The sequence below is a fragment of the Notechis scutatus genome, chromosome 12 (assembly GCF_049901735.1).
Source record: "Notechis scutatus isolate UNSWTSFEM ecotype Mainland chromosome 12, rNotScu1.2, whole genome shotgun sequence".
NCBI lineage: Eukaryota > Metazoa > Chordata > Lepidosauria > Squamata > Elapidae > Notechis > Notechis scutatus.
The window spans coordinates 10,858,395-10,876,763 of NC_142020.1; the positions used below are offsets into that span (position 1 = coordinate 10,858,395).

Below are 18,369 nucleotides of genomic sequence, written 5' to 3' on the forward strand. Positions count from 1 at the left end.
TGGACCCCACATTTGGATGACCACTAGGTGGCAGCAAAGATATGAAATGTAGCTGCCCTCTGGTGGTCACTCTAGCAAGTATGAACTGAGGATGTCTCCTTTGTGCTCCCAGTGGGTTGCCATAGATAAATGACTAGATGCCTTTGGGCCACGCATCATCAGCCATGCAGAAATGCACAAATTTGGTTTGTTTAAAAAAATATATCGAAGGACTGACTGGAGTCTCCTGTGTTGACAATCGCAAGACTATCTCACTAGTGGGGGGGGGGGATATCCATTAATTTTTTTTAAACGAGGAGAAAAGTGGACAGATTCTCCAACAGTTTTAGGGTAACAATGACTTTCTGGGGATATTACAAGTATAAGAGGCAGAGGTTCCGTCTACCAAATTGCAAACTGACCCTCTACCCTAAATTTGCCATTATTTTGAGTCTCTGTGGAAAGGAGATGAGAAAGTGCAACAAATACTGGCTGAGGATATTTATAAAAATCATGTAAAGCGGTGTTATTCAAACCTGGCTACTTTAAGACGTATGGATTTCAACTCCCAGAATTCCTCAGCCAGCATGTCAGAGATCCTTGGAAGGTGGCACAGGAAAGCAATAAGAACATTTTAAAAATGCATTCTGAGATACTTCTATATTTCCACACGATGAGGTCCCCAATTTCCTTTTGAATCATAACCAGAAATAGAGAGGGGAGGGGGGGGGGAAATAGGACATTTGAGAACAGGGTCATCTTGCCTTTGATCGTGGCTTCCCCACAATGTTGCTATTTTAGCATTAAATTGGAGCGAGCCCTAGAATTGACAAAAGCCGTTGAGTTGGAAATGGTTCAAAAAGGAGAGAGGTGAAAGGATCAGAAAGCCTGAGAACAGTAGAAGGACGAAATCTCTGCATTCCTCAGGGCGGGAGGACTTAACCAGGGCTGGGCTGCTGGGGGTTTGCAGGGGTTCGGGAGATTCTGTGCAGTTCAGAAAACCCCCAAATGCCACTCCTGGCTGGCCCCGCCCACACGTCCCCTCCCCTCCCAGGAGTCTCCACGTGGCCCGCTTTGGATGCAGGTAAGTTCAGGGTGTGTGTGGAGGCTCAGGGAGGGCGAAAAACGGGCCTCCCAGAAGTTTGGGAAGGCCGGAAATGGGCCTGTTTCCAGCTTCCAGAGGGCCTCTGGAGCCCCGGGAGGCCATATTCTTCCTCCCGGAGACTCGAGGAAAGCCTCCAGAGCCCGCGGAGGGCAAAAATGCCCCCACTGCCATGGTGCAAGAGGCCAACTAGGCCATGGCCACCATGGTTACACCTACCTAGCAACCGGACAGAGAATTGGTTGCTAAAATTTTTGAAGTCCACCCCTGGACCTAACCCGGGTTGTCCCCTGCAAACCTTGGTTGTGCTGCGCTGCCCTAGGGCTTGTTTCCACCCATTTTGATGTGACAGAAGAATATTATTAACTACGCAGGTAGTTCTTGACTGATGACCACAAACTGACTGAGCCCTAAAATTTCCTAAATGAGCTTGGCCCCCTTTCACGATCTTTCTTGCCACAGTTGTTAAGGGAATTGCTGCAATTGTTAAATTACCAACACCGTTTTGAAGTGAATCCCCATTGGCTTTGCTTGTCAGAAGGTCGTAAAAGGTGATCACGTGACCTCCAGACAGGGGTGGGACTCAAATTTTTCAACAACTGGTTCTGTGGGCGTGGCCAGGTAGGTGTGGCCATGTGACTGGGTGGGCGTGGCCTTTTTTGCAGCAGAGAGGAGGATCCCAGCCCAGGTGATCATCGGAACAGCTGATCGTCGGGAGGGGGGAGAAAAGAAATACGTTAAGGAGTGACTGGGCGAGGGAGAACGCAGTCAGCGATGTTGGGCATGTGTGCAATGTCTCACATGCGTGATATGGATTGACTGGGTGGGGAGGGGAGGGGAGGGGTGGGGGGAGGGGAGGGGCCAGCCAGGGGCACAATTTGCCGGTTCTCCGAACTGCGAATCATAGCAACCAGTTCTATAGAACCGGTACAAACCGGTAGAATCCCACCTCTGCCTCCAGACCCTGCAACCACCATAAACATGAGCCAGTTGCCAAGCATCCAAATTTTGATCACGTGACCATGGGGGAATGCTGCAATGGTCATAAGTGTGAAAAGCGATCAGAAGTCATTTTTTTCCAACACTGTTGTAATTTCAAAAGATCCCTAAATGAATGGTTGTAGGTCGAGAATTACCTGTACATACAATACATATATTGTGTACATGGAAATAAATTCTGATTGGATTTTATTCAGGTCCTTTTCACTTCTTTACTCGTTTTTGGAGTAAGGCTCCTGATGTAACATTCAAAGTAGCCCTAAAATTATTAGCACGAACTTCTAGATTTTATAAATGTCTGAATAGCTAAATAAGTAACTATACCACCTTCTGAAGGAACATTCCCAGATAACTTTAAATAAGCAATATGCTGTATTTATTTTCCAAAGATGCATTTGCAAATGAAAAAAAAAAAAGCATTTCTCTCATCTATATCAGCCCACTCCTGGTTTTATTTCTCTCATTAAATGAATTTCGGGTACTAAGACCAAAATGCATTCTTTATCTCACTGTCTCTCTCTCAAATACAGGTCATCCTTGACTTAACAACCACAATTAAACCCAAAACTGTTCACAAGTCATTATAGTTGTTAAATAGATCGCCATGTGACCAGACTTGATTTCATGTCTGTTTGTCTTATCATGAGTCTCCATGATGGTTAAGCAAATTGCATGGTCATTAAGTGAACCATGTGGTCCTTAAGTGAATCCGGCATCTCCAATGGGCATACCAAGAATGGGGTCATCTCTTCATTGATCAGAGATGAGGTTTGGGTAGCAGAAAGTCTGATGACTATGTAGATTCACAATTATCCAGATCATGGTTGTCCCAGAGGTGCTTTTTTCCAAAAAGGCAACTGGACTTCCTTGGTTTCTTCTTTGAAAACATTTCACTTCTCATCCAAGAAGCTTTTTCAGTTCTTCAGTTAGAATTGAAGAAGCTTCTTGGATGAGAAGCAAAACATTTTCAAAGAGAAAAACCAAGGAAGTCCAGTTGCCTTTTGGAAAAAGCACTTTTATTCCACCCATATAACAGATTACTCTCAAGCTATTTTCTCTTTCATTTTCTCTTTGGGTTGCTTCTTTGTGATGTGTCATTCCAAAGTGGCTTTTTGGAGGAAAACGGCGGTCAGGTTTCTAGGCTTTCCAAAGGAATCCATGGAGAAATTAATTGCAAAACTTCTGGAGGTTACCCCGTTCCCAAATACCTTTCCCCAAACAGTTTTCCAAAATTCACCTAAGGTGCAGTGCACCTGGCTCAAACGGATTTTAGCCTGCTGGAATTGCTGCTAAGCGAGGCAATGCTCTGAAGGCATGATCGCTGGTGATGCGAGAAAGAAATTCCAAACCAAACAGATTTTCTTGACATCACTTGAGAATTAATGTTTGTTTTCTTTACTGAAGGTTAAAGCCATGTAAACCAATCGTACAAAAAAGGAGGAGGGATCCCAGACTTAGGAGCTAGGATGGTGTCATGGATAGAGTTGCAACTCTGCTGTTTGTTTGTTTTTTGGGTGGTGGGTGGGGGGTGACAGCACCAATGAGGTCAGCAGGGCTTATAAAACTACACTGTTAAGACATTGAGAAATGAATTAGAAAGTCCCTGATTTCTGTTTGGTCTTTAGCTGAAGAGAGGGACTATAGCTAATGCGTGCAAAAGATCTCCAAGGCAGGCCCTGAGCATATACTTCCAAAGCAAGCAAGCAAGGGAAGCAAGGGATGAGAAGTACCATTCTCTGATGAGACCATGACAACTCACCGCAGCCAACTCTCCACGGGACAATTCGCCATGACCAACTCTCCATGGGACAAGAATTACACTATGATCAAAGATATAGTGGAACAGCAACAGCAAGAGCACTTAGATTTATATACTGCTTCGCAGTGCTTGACAGCCCTCTCTAAGTGGTTAACTTTACAGAGTTAGCCTCTTTGCCACCAACAATCTGGGTCCTCATTTTACCCACCCCAGAAGGATGGAAGGTTGAGTCAATCTTGAGCCTGGTGGGATTTGATCTGCCAAATTGCAGGCAGCCGGCAGTCAGCAGAAGTAGCCTGCAGTACTGCACTGTGACCACTGCGTCACCGAGGCTCTTAATGAATAGGATCATTAAATTGATTTTGTTGCATTGTCCTGCAGTGAGTTGGCCATGGCATGGTGTCTTGCAGTGAGTTGGCTGTAGTGAGTTAGCCCTGGCAAATTGGCTGTGGTGAGCTGTCCCATTCCATCTCGGACATTGAAAGCTACTACAAGGAAAGACAACTCAATGCTCTTTAGATGCTTCAGGTCTTGGTTTCCATAGTTTTAGCTGTGATGACTAAAGTTAACAGATGTTGTAGCCCAAGCCTTTGGAGAGGCACCAGGTTGGGCAAGGTTGAAGCAGACTATTAGGAATGAAATGTAGGAACCAACCAGTCTGGTGCCAGGTGAATTTTTTATCACCTTTCTTTGAACTTCCCATCTGCCTGAGGCTCGGTCAGTAGATCTCTGCATTCCTCTACTCTTTTCCACAAGACAGAGTAGAACACCATTGACCTAAACCAGGAAGTTTTTGCAAGAGCAATGCTATGATGAGATCAAAGCATAACACGACATCAAGCAGAATATTAGCTATTATAATTGGAAAAGATGTAGAAGCCTTTGACACGTTGGCGGAAACCAACAGAACCCCCCTAAGAAATCTCTAAACGGGACAGAAAACAGCATAGAAAAAGCTATTTCACAGATCTAGGAGAAGATTGCCACTGAGTGCCTGATCCAGAAGAAGCTCCCTCCAACCAGGGTCTTTCTGTTTAAGAGGCAAGCTTGAAAATTGGGGTGCTGTTGTTTACAAAGCTCTCTTGAATGAATGAAGCTCAGAAACAAACTCCACAAACTCCAGACCAGGATTAAGCTTAGAAAGTTCAAATGTTCTTCTCTAACTAGGATTAAGCTCAGCTGGTCGGTCCTCAAATGAGATTAATCTTTATTATAGACATAGATCAGCCGATTGTCAACCATTTTCATCTTCCCCTCAGTCTTCTAAATGTGGTCCTCAGCCCATGTTCCTCACCTGCCTTCCACTCTCAAAACCACCCTACTGTCCTTCCATTTCTATGTGCCAAGAACTGATGAAATGAGAATAAAATTCTCTCTCATCTTCTCCCTCACTAGCCCATCTTTGTAAGGATGTAAAAACAGTGGGTTGAAATGACTAGCGACGAGCATCGGTTTAGCGTCAGCAAATACAATTCTTTGGCAGCCAACCAATCAAGACTTCTACTTCTACCTCCCCAGGCAGGAAAAGGGATTAAGAGTCAGAAACAGTGAGTAGAAACAGTGAGTAGAAACAGTGAGTAGCCCTACGTAAAGCAGCTTAGGAATTGTCCATTGGTGGCAATGGTTCCACTCCTAATAGCCAGCATTATCCATTAAGGAAGATGGTTTTCAATTTAGGGAAAATCAAATTACTCACTGTTTGGCATACCAGAAATCCAGATGACCATTATCTGGCCAAAACAGATACAGAAAGTCCTCGGCTCATCACCACACTTGGGGATCAGAATTTCTAGATGGTGGTTTAGTAAGTCACGCCTGATTTTATGACCTTTTTTTTTTTTTGCAGTGGTTGTTAAATGAATCTCAGCAGTTATTAAGTGAACTGTGTGGTCTTTAAGCAAATCTGGCTTCCTTCATTGGTTTTGCTTATGAAAACCCAGCTGGGAAGGTCAACCAATGGTGATCAAGCAGATCCTGGGACTCTGTTGTAAATAGAGGCCAAGTGTATTTATTTTGATCCTGTGAATTTGGATCAAGTCATAGCATGGATGTACAATGGTCATAAATGTGAGGACTGGTTGTAAGCCATTTTCTCCAGGACCTTTGGAACTTTTGGACACGAAGCAAATGGTTTTAAGTCAAAAGGGCTACCTAGAGGTGCCACCCAGCGGTCATAAGGATTTTTGCAGCTTAGGTCTGATAATACTAGACCAGGCCCAGTAGAGAACAAAAGGAAACAAGATAGGAAATAAAAGAGAAATACAAATGCAATCCATGTCCCAAGATGCTCTTTCTGAAGGAGAACAAGGGAATATTTGCTGGTCAAGACATTGTAAATGCACAGTGCTTGTAGAAATACGAGACCACCAAAATCAGCCCACCCCCCGCCCAAAAAACCACCTCTGCCCTTTTCATTGGTTTGTTCAACTTTGGTGACACCCATCCAAGCAGTCCCTTAACATCCCCTGCTGTTTCTGTGGGTCTATTTACATGAACAAACACATTGAAATAACTATATTTTAAAACAATTTTTTTTTACATACAACCTTCGTTTAAGGGGAAGTGATCACAGGCTATATTCTCCAACCTGCGTGTGTCTTTTTCTTCCCCTTGAGACCTGCAAATGACAATCAGCAGAGGGAGAGAGAGGGAGAGGAAGGGAGGAAGGAAGGATTTGGTGAGAATCAGGAAGGAAGGAAGGAAGGAAGGAAGGAAGGAAGGAAGGAAGGAAGGAAGGAAGGAAGGAAGGAAGGAAGGAAAAGAGAAATATTCAAAACAGACTTAAACAAGTTTTAAGGGAACATAAACAGCAACAACAGAATACTCCGAAAATCAGAAGGCAGGGAAAGTCAGTTTTCAACAGGAGAAGAGACCAGGAAGGAGTGACAATTCTAGTCTTTGCCAAAAAAGACATTATAAAGGTGATGTTAGTGTATTCTCAGCTAAAAAAAACGGGGGGTAAAGAACCAGAACAGAAGCCAAAGAGATGAGGGAAGCATCTGAAATTGGTACAGATTTCACTTAAAAACAAGACAGTCATCAAACATTAATAATATGGTAAAGGCACCACCCACGCTTAGCTATTGTCAATCCTGAAGTAATTGAAAACTGGGAATAATTAACTAGGTTGAGAAAGAAAAAAAACCAATGCCAAGCAGGCTGGAGAGAAAGTAACTTGAGTGCTGTGGGATGAAGGGTTTAGGACAGGATAAAGGGGTTCCTGTCCATGTCACTCTTGGCCCGTACAAATCTGGAAAAAACAGATGACGTAAGACTGAAAAACGCCGAGCTTTTCAATCGATGAGCAAGTCTTTGTAATACGTTGAATGGTAACAGTCTTGTAGGGTTGGCCAAAGAGTCTCTGCTCTTTCTTAACACGAGATGTGTGATCTCCATGTATTTTTTGCTTGCTTGCTTGTTTTGTTAAGCGGTGGTACTCACCCCCCAAAACCTCCCCACCCAGCCCCCAAAAAACCCCCAGACACTAATCAGGATTATGCCCTTTTGGTCTTTGCTCTCCGTTTCAGCCTTCTGTTGTTCGCAGATTGAGTGACTAGAGAACATTCTGAAAATTTGTAGCAAATAATAATAATAATAATAATAATAATAATAATAATAATAATAATAATAATAGTCCTCATAATCACAGGAATAATCCTGATTGTATCAAAGTCTTCCCTTCCTCTCCTGGAAGGTGGAAAGAGTTCTCAACCCAATGGATGGGGGTCTCTAAATTGTGCTACTTTTTCATCATGGATCTCAGTTTGGAGAAGGGAGGGAATTCCGTTGGAAGGGAGGTCAATTTCCCAGATGGAATAGAAAAGTCTGAGCAAACTTCGGAATATTGCTATAGAAGCGCTGACCCAGTCTTCGACAGGTGCTCCCCTTGAAGAGATAGTCCATCTTTCTTCAACCAGGGATGATGGACTTTCCTAGCTTCAAGTGAAACCTGGGTTGGTTGGTTTGTTTGTCTTCACGGTTGTCTTCTTGACAGATTTTTGCTTTGTTTTGAATTCTTTCTTTTAAAAAAAAAAAAAAAAAAAAAGGAGCCCCAAAGGGAATTTGCTCTCAAACAGTCACTTCTGTCTTGCTGTTAGTGATGAAATATGGCTGTGTGGGCAAATAATGCTGGCTCCGTGTAGTCAAGGGGTCCCTCGTGGTGGGATCTCCCATGAAATTCCTCCCTTTGGTTGCGTAGGCTTGCCTTCGAAGGGACTGGTCGCTAGGATCCCAGGTCTTGTAAGCCAAGGGGTGCATATGTGGCTTGGTGGCTTTGGACTTCTGTCCATTTTGTTTCATGGTGCCCACTTCCAAGATATATGGCCGATCTTCCTCCACGTGCACAGGGTGCAAAGGTAGGCTCCCTTTGGCAGCCAGCTCAGCCAGGTGACGCCGCTTGGAGTAGAAATCATCGTTACCTTTATCTGCTAGTTTTGAAAGAAGGAGAGAGAGGGGGAGGGAGGGAGGGAAGGAGAGAGAGAGAGAGAGAAAAGGGAGTGTTAGCCCAGAGACAGGAAAAGAAGTTTTTAAAATAAAACATACCATTGCCAGACTGCAATGTATAAATAGACACAGTGGTGTGGGCTAAAATTAAGATCTCCTTCCAGATGGAGATAACAGCCGGATCATAAATAGGAGTTGTAAGAAATTACAAGCCTTCTTCCCTGTAGAGAAACCAGCGGAATCTTAGCAGTAGAGAGCATTGTAAACTCCTGGCAGCGAGTCAAGAATTCATATATGTAGCTATTGGAGGCTCATCTTACACGCGTGCATTGTACACACACTCGCACACACACAAAGAAAGAGAGAGCAGTTGTTCTCAGTAACTCCGCTCTCTCATTTATCTGTGCAAATGAAAGGCTAGTTCAACCACATCACTTGCTTCTAGGTGGCCCCCATATCTCTGGAGCTTTTCTTTTGAAAAAGTCCATCACCAGGCTAGCTCTAGATATCAGGGGTGGGATTCAAAATTTTTAAATAACCGGTTCTGTGGGCATGGCTAGGTGGGCATGACCATGTGACTGGGTGGGTGTGGCTTCTTCTTCTTCTTTTTTGCAGCACTCCCGCCATTTTGGGGCCTTCTGGGCCTCAGGTAAACCTCCTGGGGGAGTGTTTTTGCTCCCAGAAGGCTTCCCTGGGGCCCAGGAAGGTGCAGTTCCCCCTGTACCCCCCGCCCGCATCCCCACACCCCTTTTTGCTTCCTGGGCTTCAGGGAAGCCTCCTGGGTGAAGCAGTAACACAGTGAGGGGGATCCCAGAACAGCTGATCATCAGAACAGCTGATCGTCGGGAGGGAAAAAAATACCTTAAGGAGTGACTGGGCAGGGAGAATGGAGTCAGTGATGTCGGGCATGTACACAATGTTGTGCATGCGTGATAAGGACTGACTGGGCGGGAGGGGAGGGGAGGGTGGAGAGGGGCAGGTCAGCCAGGGGTATGATTTGCCGGTTCTCTGAACTGCGCACAATCATAACAACCGGTTCTATAGAACCGGTCTGAACCGGTAGAATACCACCCCTGCTAGACATTCTTAACATTTCTCAGACGGTTGCAGGAGCAATGTTCCTTCACCTTACAGTAGGGAATTAAAAAATAAAAGCGAAGAATGAGAAGGAAAAATGAGAAGATACCAACACAGGAGGAAATCATTAAGAAAATATTGGAATGTGCTGAAATGAGTAGATTGACATTCGAAATTAGAGAACAAGAGGATAAACAATTTTATAAAATTTGGGATCTTTTCTATCAATGGTTAGATAATAAAGTACAGTAATGAAATATGTGGATTTCTAGAAAATAATAAATACCTAAAGATGTACTTCTTTCTTATTATAATTATAAAATGATTTTAGGATAGATTTGGGATGATAATATGAACTGTTATACAATAAATTAAGTAAACTATGGTTATCTTGAAAAACATGAAAGAATAAAAGTATAGTCAAATGATTGATTAATAATTATATTAAGGTATTTAGTTTTTGATTGAAAATATGAGATTATATGTAATGTAATTGAAGACTACGAAATGGAAGCACAAAACAATTTGTAAACCAACCGGCACACTGTATGTACACTTATGGAAGAAAGTTTGATGTTTTTATGTTTTGTTTGTTTATGTTTGTTTTTAAAACCAATAACATTTTATAAAAAAATAAAATAAAATAAAAGCGAAGATCCAGTTGCCTTGCATATCACTGCAGGCAAACAAGTCAAGATGAGCAAAATAGGTCATTAGCGGTTTAAGCACCCAAGGTCTCCATCCGGTATCCAGGATCAAAGTTGGAACTAAACCTGATTGTTTGTCATAGGTCTTTTTTTTTTTTGCGCAACAATGTCTACTGAAGGGTCTGACAGTCAACAGGGAACCACTTTCTAATTCTTGGATTTAAGTGGAGTTGAGATGGATCTTTGTGAAGCACAAAAGATGCTAAAATGTCTCAATGCTTCCAATTATCTGGAAAGCGACTTTAAATCAGAATAAAGAACAGAATAACAGAGTTGGGAGGGACCTTGGAGGTCTTCTAGTCCAACCCCCTGCTCAACCAGGAGACCCTATACCATTTCAGACAAATGGCTGTCCAGTCGTTTTTCCAGTGGTGGAGAGGCCACAACTCCTGCAGATAAGTTGTTCCACTGATTAATTGTTTTCTCACTGTCGGGAAATGTCTCCATAGTTCTAGGTTGGTGCTTTCTTTGATTAGTTTCCATTGTTTCTTGGCTTCTGGTGCTTTGGAAAATAGGTTGACCCCCTCTTCCTTGTGGCAGCCCCTCAAATATTGGAACACTGCTATCATGCCACCCCTAGTCCTTCTAAATCAAGGGTCTTCAAACTTGGGAAGTTTAAGATTTGTGGACTTCACTACCTGAGCTAACATGACTGGAGGAGGAATTCTGGGAGTTGAAGTCCACAAGTCTTAAAGTTGTCAAGTTTGAAGACCCCTGTTCTAATTCTTCCTATAATAGTTTTAATACTGAGAATCTCTGGTGCTCAAAGGCTGTTCCTATGGATAACTAGGCTTTGGGTCTATATCCTATGTCTAGGATCAAACTCGTAACCAAACCTATTTTTCATATGCTATTTTCCTGACCAGCAGTGGCAGGAAAGGTGAAGCGTCTACAGAAGGGTCTTGCAATAAACGGAGAACTCACTTTCTAATGCTTGAACTAAGATGTGACTTAGGCCTTTGTGAAGCACAAAAGATGACGGAACGTTTCAATGCTTCCAGTTATCTTTTAAAGCCTCACACAATCGTTTTAACACTGAGCGTGATCTCTGGATGCTCAAAGGCTCCTCCAGCGGATAACTGGGAGGAGCGAACAAGTTCCAGATCCAACAGATGGGCCCTGGGCTCTGTGTGAACTTCATCTGAGGCTTTGACATGTTGGTCTTCCCTAGGCAAGGAACAAGGGCATGTAGCTGTTTAACAGCCTCCCACTTGGGAGTTTCTTTTTTGCTCATCCTTCTTCAGAGAGAGAGACGCTACTTCTTCTTCTTCTTTGCCTCCTCCTCCAGGTGAATTTAAATTGCTTCTGAAAGAGCCCATGTTGTCAAATTATACTCTACATGCTTTACCTGCCTCCATCTGTCTCCTTGTTAATTGGCATCTTCGTGCTTTTATATAGCATGCAGGTGCTGTTAAAAGGACGTCTCCCTTTTTAATTAAAACATGGAACACAGCTAATGGCTTGTTCCCATTTCAGAATAGGATCTGAGATTAGAAGAAAGTACCCTTTGATGCCTACTCTTAAGAGAGATCAGGAACCGATTAACTGGGCTCCTTGTGTGGGCTAATCTCCTTCTGTTGTGCCATGTTTGCAACTCAGTTGTTGCTGTGTGTGGTGTCGCCCTTATTTTTCAGTCATGCTACGTGCAGATGAAAAACCTTTGCAATAATACAAGAGGAACTGCCTTGATTAGCCCGAATATCCCCTGACAAAGAATGCGGAATCTGTTCAAAATGCAGCAATATATCCTGAATTTTGCTGAAAAGGCAGTTCTAAGTGACAGCAGCCAGGCCTCCTATTTTATCATTTTATAACACATTTTCTACTGTGTGAGAAATCCCCAGTGGCTTGACAGACAAGCATTCTAGAAAAGCTAATGAACATGACACCAGTTCCTGACTGAGTTGAAGACAGCCTAGCTTACTATCAGAAGAGCCAGAAAAATCTAAGCCATATTTCCAAGAATAAATAACGGATCAAGAGAAATGAAGTTGTTTGATTTTGTTCTGACCCAAACCTTGTTCCAATGAAACAAACACGAAACAGAGGTAACAGAAACACCTTTTAATGATTCTTTATGAATTCCGTTCCTTCCCTGTTAAAAGGCTGTTTCAAAATAATTGTCTCTGATAAGAACGAGTCTTGCCAAGGTTGTGCAAGGCTGCCAAGAACACTAGATTTCTTTACTAAGAAATATTTCAAACACAAAGAGTCTCCAAACACCAACTAAGAGAGTCCGAACGTCCACAAGGCTTGAGTGCAAAAACTTCTTTGCTTCCTGCAAAGAACTCCGGTTTCTCAGCTGGCTTTTATCTCTTGAGGGAGGAGCCATTACCTTGCAGCCTTACTCCTGAGTTGCCCATGCTGCTGCAGCTGCTCTTTCCTTCAAGCCACCCTGCGTGCATGCGCACTGGGCGCAGGCTCCTCGGGGACTTTTTCATCACTGCTGCCAGCCTCCACAATCTCCAAAGGCAGCATTCCACTCCCTGACCTCAGCCGTCCGCACCTGCTGTTGGTGAACCACAACAGATTTGCTCCAAGCCCATATCTTAGCCCAGGGCTCTTCAAACGTGGCAACTTTAAGACTTGTGGACTTCAACTCCCAGAATCCTCCAGCCAGGAATGAGGAATGAGGAATTCTGGGAGTTGAAGTCCACAAGTTTTAAAATTGCCAAGTTTGGAGAGCCCTGTGTTAGCCCAACATTTCTGCTTACATTTCCAAATTGGCTCATGGTTTGCCATTGCCTCCTTCCTAAGGCTGAGCAAGAAAGACTGGCCCAAGGCCACCCAGTTGACTTTGGACCTAAGGCAGGATTAGAACTCATCATCTCCCTGTTTCTAGCCGAATGCCTTAATTTCCACCCCAACAGGCTCTCTCCTTTGCCTTTACTTTCCAGAGAATTAGAGAGGGGTTGACATACTTCCCTTGGCCCCATTCCTTCTTTTCTCAGACCATTATTCTCATCACCCATTACCAAATCCTGGTGTGGAGTCACTTGTCATGTATAACTATATCCAACAGGTAGGTGTTATATGTGAGCAACCAAAGCCATTTAGCAGTGAGAGTAAAAAGATTAAAAGATTATCTCCGAATCACCAGGGCTTTGTTTAGCGATAAACCAATTCCTCGAGCCATGTTGTATAAACAGGAATAAGAGCTTAACAGGAGGTGAATTCTTGCTTTCTACTGTGGAAGGCTTTGGGTATACACAAAGAGTGTGGCTTAGGAACTTCCTCTTGCTATTTGTTTTCATAGCATCATGAAGCTGGAAGGAAACCTTGGATATCTTCGAGCTCCTCAGAACTCCTCAGAGGAAGACCCAACTATTAAATAATACATAGTTGTTGTGGCTTGCCAGCAGCAGGTGTGGACGGCTGAGGTCTCAGAGAGCGAGGACTCAGATGAGGGGCCTGCGTGTGATGCAGGGATGGGGCCAGGACCATCAGGGAGTGGAATGCTGCCTTCAGAGATTGTGGAGGCTGGCAGCAGTGATGAAGAGTTCCCCGAGGAGCCTGGGCATGCAGGACTGCTTGCAGGAAAGAGCAGCTGCTGCAGCGTGGGCGACTCGGGAGTAAGACTGCAAGGTAACAGCCCCTCCCTTAAGAGATAAAAGCCAGCTGAGAAACCAGAGTTCTTTGCAGGAAGCAAAGAAGTTTTTGCACTCAAGCCTTGTGGATGTTCGGAGTATCTTGGTTGGTGTTTGGAGACTCTTTGTGTTTGAACTATTTCTTGGCAACTTTATCTTGTGTTCTTGGCAGCCTTGCACCATCTCGGCAAGGCTCATTCTTATCAGAGGCAATTAGTTTGAAACAGCCTTTTAACTGTGAAGGGATGGAATTCGTAAAGAATCATTCAAAGGTTTTGCTGTTACCTCCGTTTCATGTTTGTTTCCTTGGAACAAGGTTTGGGTCAGAACAATAGCTTGCCTCCTGGAGTTGTGGGTGTTCTGTCACTGTAGGTTTTCAAGAAGAGAAATGCAAGAAAACAGCCAAACTTAGAGGGTGTCAAGGACCCCTTATTTCAAGAAAACACTGGACACTCATTTATCTGGGATGGAGTAAAGAGTTCATCCACCTTGGGCAGCTGGTTGGACTAGAAGAACTCCATGATCCCTTCCAGCCAGTGGTGGGATTAATTTTTATTTATTTTTTGCTACTGGTTCTGTGGGCGTGGCTTGGTGGGCGTGGCAGGGGAAGGATACTGTAAAATCTCCAGTCAGAGGTGGGATTTGCTGTTCTCTGAACTACTCAAAATTTCTGCTACCGGTTCTCCAGAACTGGGCAGAACCTGCTGAATACCACCTTTGCTCCATTCCCACCCCACTCCTGGGGAAAGGATACTGCAAAAGCCCCATTCCCTCCCCACCCCACTAACCTTCTTTCCAGCCCCGTTTTCCTGGGCAGGGCAACCAAAGAAAACCCAGCCAATCAGCTGGGATTCAAGAGGCAGAGAACAGATGGGGGTGGGGCCAGTCAGAGGTGGGATTTGCTGGTTCTCTGAACTGCTCAAAATTTCCTCTACCAGTTCTCCAGAACTGGTCAGAACCTGCTTCCAGCCCTATGAAGCTATGAGTCAGAACACCCGTTTTGCCTCCCCCACTCCACTCAAAAGGACATAAATGGGACATGCCAAGATTGGTGGCTTAAGGAAAAACGCAATTATAATAAATGTGGGGGGTTCCTAATTTCTTTGAAAGGCATTTGATGACTTCATGCAATACTGTAACAACATTAGCTTGATCCCGTGCTAATCCTGGTGATTTCCTCTTTGTTTGCTTCATTTGACTGACTACTTTGGGAGACACACATCTGGTCATCAGTGGATATCCTTGCATTATTAAGGGATCGTGAATTAATTATTGCATGCATCTATTGGCAGTTGATCTAAAACTCCAAATGAAATATTGGCTGCCTTCATTTGGCTTATATGGATAATTCACATATTATTTCCATGCTGAAATAAGCCTATTGTTCCATTAATCCTAAGGGGTTTAGTTGGGGCCCCCAAACAGAGATGCACTTATGGGGAATTGAATTAACTTCTCCCTCTGTCAACTAATGCTCAGTTTCATATGAACATTGATTTAAATCAGGAGGCTCCCAACCTTGGCAACTTTAAGTCCTGGGGACTGCAACTCCTAGCATGGTTGGCTGAGGAATTCTGGGAGTTGAAGTCCACAAGTTGCCAAGTTAGACACCCCTGATTTAAAGTTTAGGTGTCTCTCTTGACAGCTGTCATCAAATGGAAAGTCCTAGAGGGGCCCCCATACAGTAGGTCTCTCTGGTCACTCTTGTCTCTGTGGCTTTTGGGGATTTCATATTTTGCAGCTACAGACAGATGAAAAAAAAAGAGGCACAAATGAGTGGTAGACTCCTATTGTGCCAAATCATTATTTTTTTTAATCACTGGGAAGGAAAAATGAATGACTAATACAGGAATTGGATACGGAAACAGTAGCTTCCTTTTGGGGACTGTCAGCAGGTTGATCAGCAGCCATGTCTGATCAACCTACTTATCCAACATTGTACGGGGTAAATCTTATCATGTTCTTTGACCAAGATGGAAATTGTATGGGTGAAATCCATTTGGGAATGACATTTCATACCCCTCTTTTTTCTCAGCTAAATTTAAAAAAAATCTCATCTTTCCAATTCAGTTCCGTTCCTTCATTCTGTGTAATGTTTCTTTTGGGGTGGGTTTGGAAGAACATTTCAATCTTCATAGGATTCCCCCACAATTTCTGGCTATCAAAACAGACATCAGCTCCAAGGAGCACCTGAGAATAACAATCCTTTCCATCCACCTTGATGGATGACTTTTTTCCACTATTCGATATCATGAGATGGGCCGCTAGAACTAATTTATCTCTGAAACCTCATCAACCGTTTTTCTCACCTACCCATCTATGACTTGCTTTAACTCAACATTCCCACTATCCAGGATTTGGGCTGGAAAGCAAGTCATCATAGGACATACATATTTTAAAGAAAACAGACTAGATTCTACTGGTGGATGAGAAGAGAAAGGTAAGCCCTTCCAAAGATTGGTCTAAAATAATTCAAAAGTAGTGACAGAAACTTGAGAGCTCTATCCATTACTATCCACACTGAAGATTTCTGGATATTCAGACATGTCCACCAGTTCTTAGATAAAATATATGAAGGAGAAACACCCTCCCCTAGTTTAAAGCAGTTCAAAGAGTTTCCATTCAAGACTCCCTAAACACTAGATTTCTGCCAGCACAACGTTCTCCATATTGTGCCAAACTATTTCTTTTCATGACTAAAATGTTCTTTCTGATTCAATCAAAGCAGTAAAAAGTGGGATATGCAGTTCTCTGGGACTGAAAAGCGTGCTGTCTCCCTGACAGCCAGGATGTCTCCTTAATGGATCTTAGTAGCAGAAAGACAACCTTTCAATGTGCAGTTTTGTCATATCAGCACGAACATCTCCACTAAGTGCTTGGTGAGTGAGCTCAGTTTTCTCTTCTGCAGACAATGGTGCACTGAAACTATTGGGCCTTTAGGATTCCGCTCCCCCACCAGTTAACTGGGTAGTAATTTCAAAACTTAGCTGGTGAAAAATACCTAGTTTTTCTACAAAAGAAATAATGGAGGTTGAGATTGCCACTCACATAGGGGTCAAGCACAGGAAATCCAGAAATCCAGGCAGTTCAAATAAATGTAAAGGGTTTTATTGCAAGCTTAGGCTCTCTATTGTCAAGGCTCCGACATGCACCCCCATTCAAATCATAAGTCTCTAGCCGCATCTCTCAGAGTAAAAAAGATTGATTTATTAGGAGTTGACATGTCGGCGTTTCCTGGGTGCAGCTGACTCTGAGACACATCATTCATTTCACCTTTGACCCTGGTCTTCCTCCCACCCCCTGGAGGTATATTCTCCAATGAGACACATCCATAGCCAAGAGTCATCAATCATGCTCTCCAGTAATAATCTTGCATGCCAACAGCTTCGGCTGCCAAACCAATTATCTGAAGCATTTAAGGCATGCACTGCTTTCCCTCCACTCCCTTTTCAACTGGCAACTAAAAAGACCAAATAAGTATTTTTTTAGTTGACACTCTACAAGAATCTGAATTACTAACAATCAAAGCAAATTGGCGGTAGATAATAGCCAATGGAATTCAAGGTGGGCTGGACTTAGATTTCTTGTGGATGTGAAGGGACTCGAGACTGATGACACGTTTTACTGCTCCTTTAGGCTCAGCCTGGTCATCTCCTACAATTGGCTTAATTCAGAATGGAATGGTAGACCTGCTTCTTGTCCAAATCGCTCCCCTTCCCCCTTTTTAAAAAATTATTATTATCAGGAAACTTATCAAAGGACAAAATACAAGTAAATATCTTCCGGTTTGAGCTTCTTCAGTGACAGACCGAAACCTCGTCTCTGTGAGGCTTCAATCCGTGCACGCCGCTGGAGCGCCCTGAGCCGGCTGGTTTCGGAGCTAAGCCACCCTGTAGAGGTGGTGAAGAGGGGGGAGACTGCCAGCAGGGTTGAGGAGAGCAGCATCTCTCCTCCCCAGCTGGCCATTACTCCCTTTCCCGAAGGCGGTTACAGCGGTGGTCAGAAATGGCCACCACAAAGAAGAACTCGACCAGAAAAGAATGTGCAGGAGGAAGATAAGAAGAGAAAGTTTTGGTTGACCAGGTCAAACAGCAAAAGCAACAAATAAGGTACCCTGGAATTGAAACTGTTAAAAAACAATAACATTGTTCCCTAAGATTTTTAAGCTGCAAAGGAGAGAGAAAAGGGAAAAGATTTGGTTTTTCCCCCCCTCCTTTTCCTATACTGACAGCTAAGAGACTTAAGTAAGAAATTGGAAAAAAATCCATTTTGACATCAATAGGCATTTAATGCTGAAAATAAAAAGTCAAAGGGATAATAAAGATTTCTGGATAATTAAAAGCTTTTGAAAACAGGAAAGGAGAGAGGAAGAATAAAAGGGCAGGATCTGGAAGGGAGGAGACTGCCTGGAATTAAAAAAGAACTTATAGCAAAATCTCAACAAGACTTCCAAAAGATACATTCTAACTGAAATATCGCAACAAAAACCCCAGGAAGAGAAAGTCGAAAAAGAAATAAGAAGATATAACTTGGGACTATCTGGATTACTTGATGATCTCTGGATTCTTGGTTATTGTTTTGAATGACTAAAATCAATCGGGTGGTTGTTTAAAACTGTTTAAAATGGCTCCACTTTTAGAAGAACTGAAAATGGAACTTAAAAAGTACAAAGAAGATGTACAAGAAGGGAGAGGTTCTTTTGGCTTCGTATTTCAG

At 43.3% G+C, this 18,369-nt stretch overlaps 1 protein-coding gene across 2 annotated transcripts in view; it reads right to left on the bottom strand.

The window, feature by feature from the left end:
• Positions 1–7,873: 7,873 nt before the first annotated feature.
• Positions 7,874–18,369, bottom strand: part of SHISA9 (shisa family member 9) — a 178,881-nt gene continuing 168,385 nt past the window's right edge. Inside the window, exon 4 of one of the 2 annotated variants that reach the window (XM_087973359.1) lies at positions 7,874–8,263. In XM_087973359.1, coding sequence (XP_087829485.1) covers positions 7,908–8,263 — 356 coding nt within the window. In that variant the 3' untranslated portion in view covers positions 7,874–7,907. Of the gene's footprint in view, positions 8,267–18,369 lie in introns of both variants that reach the window. The other variant, XM_087973358.1, reaches the window with a different exon arrangement.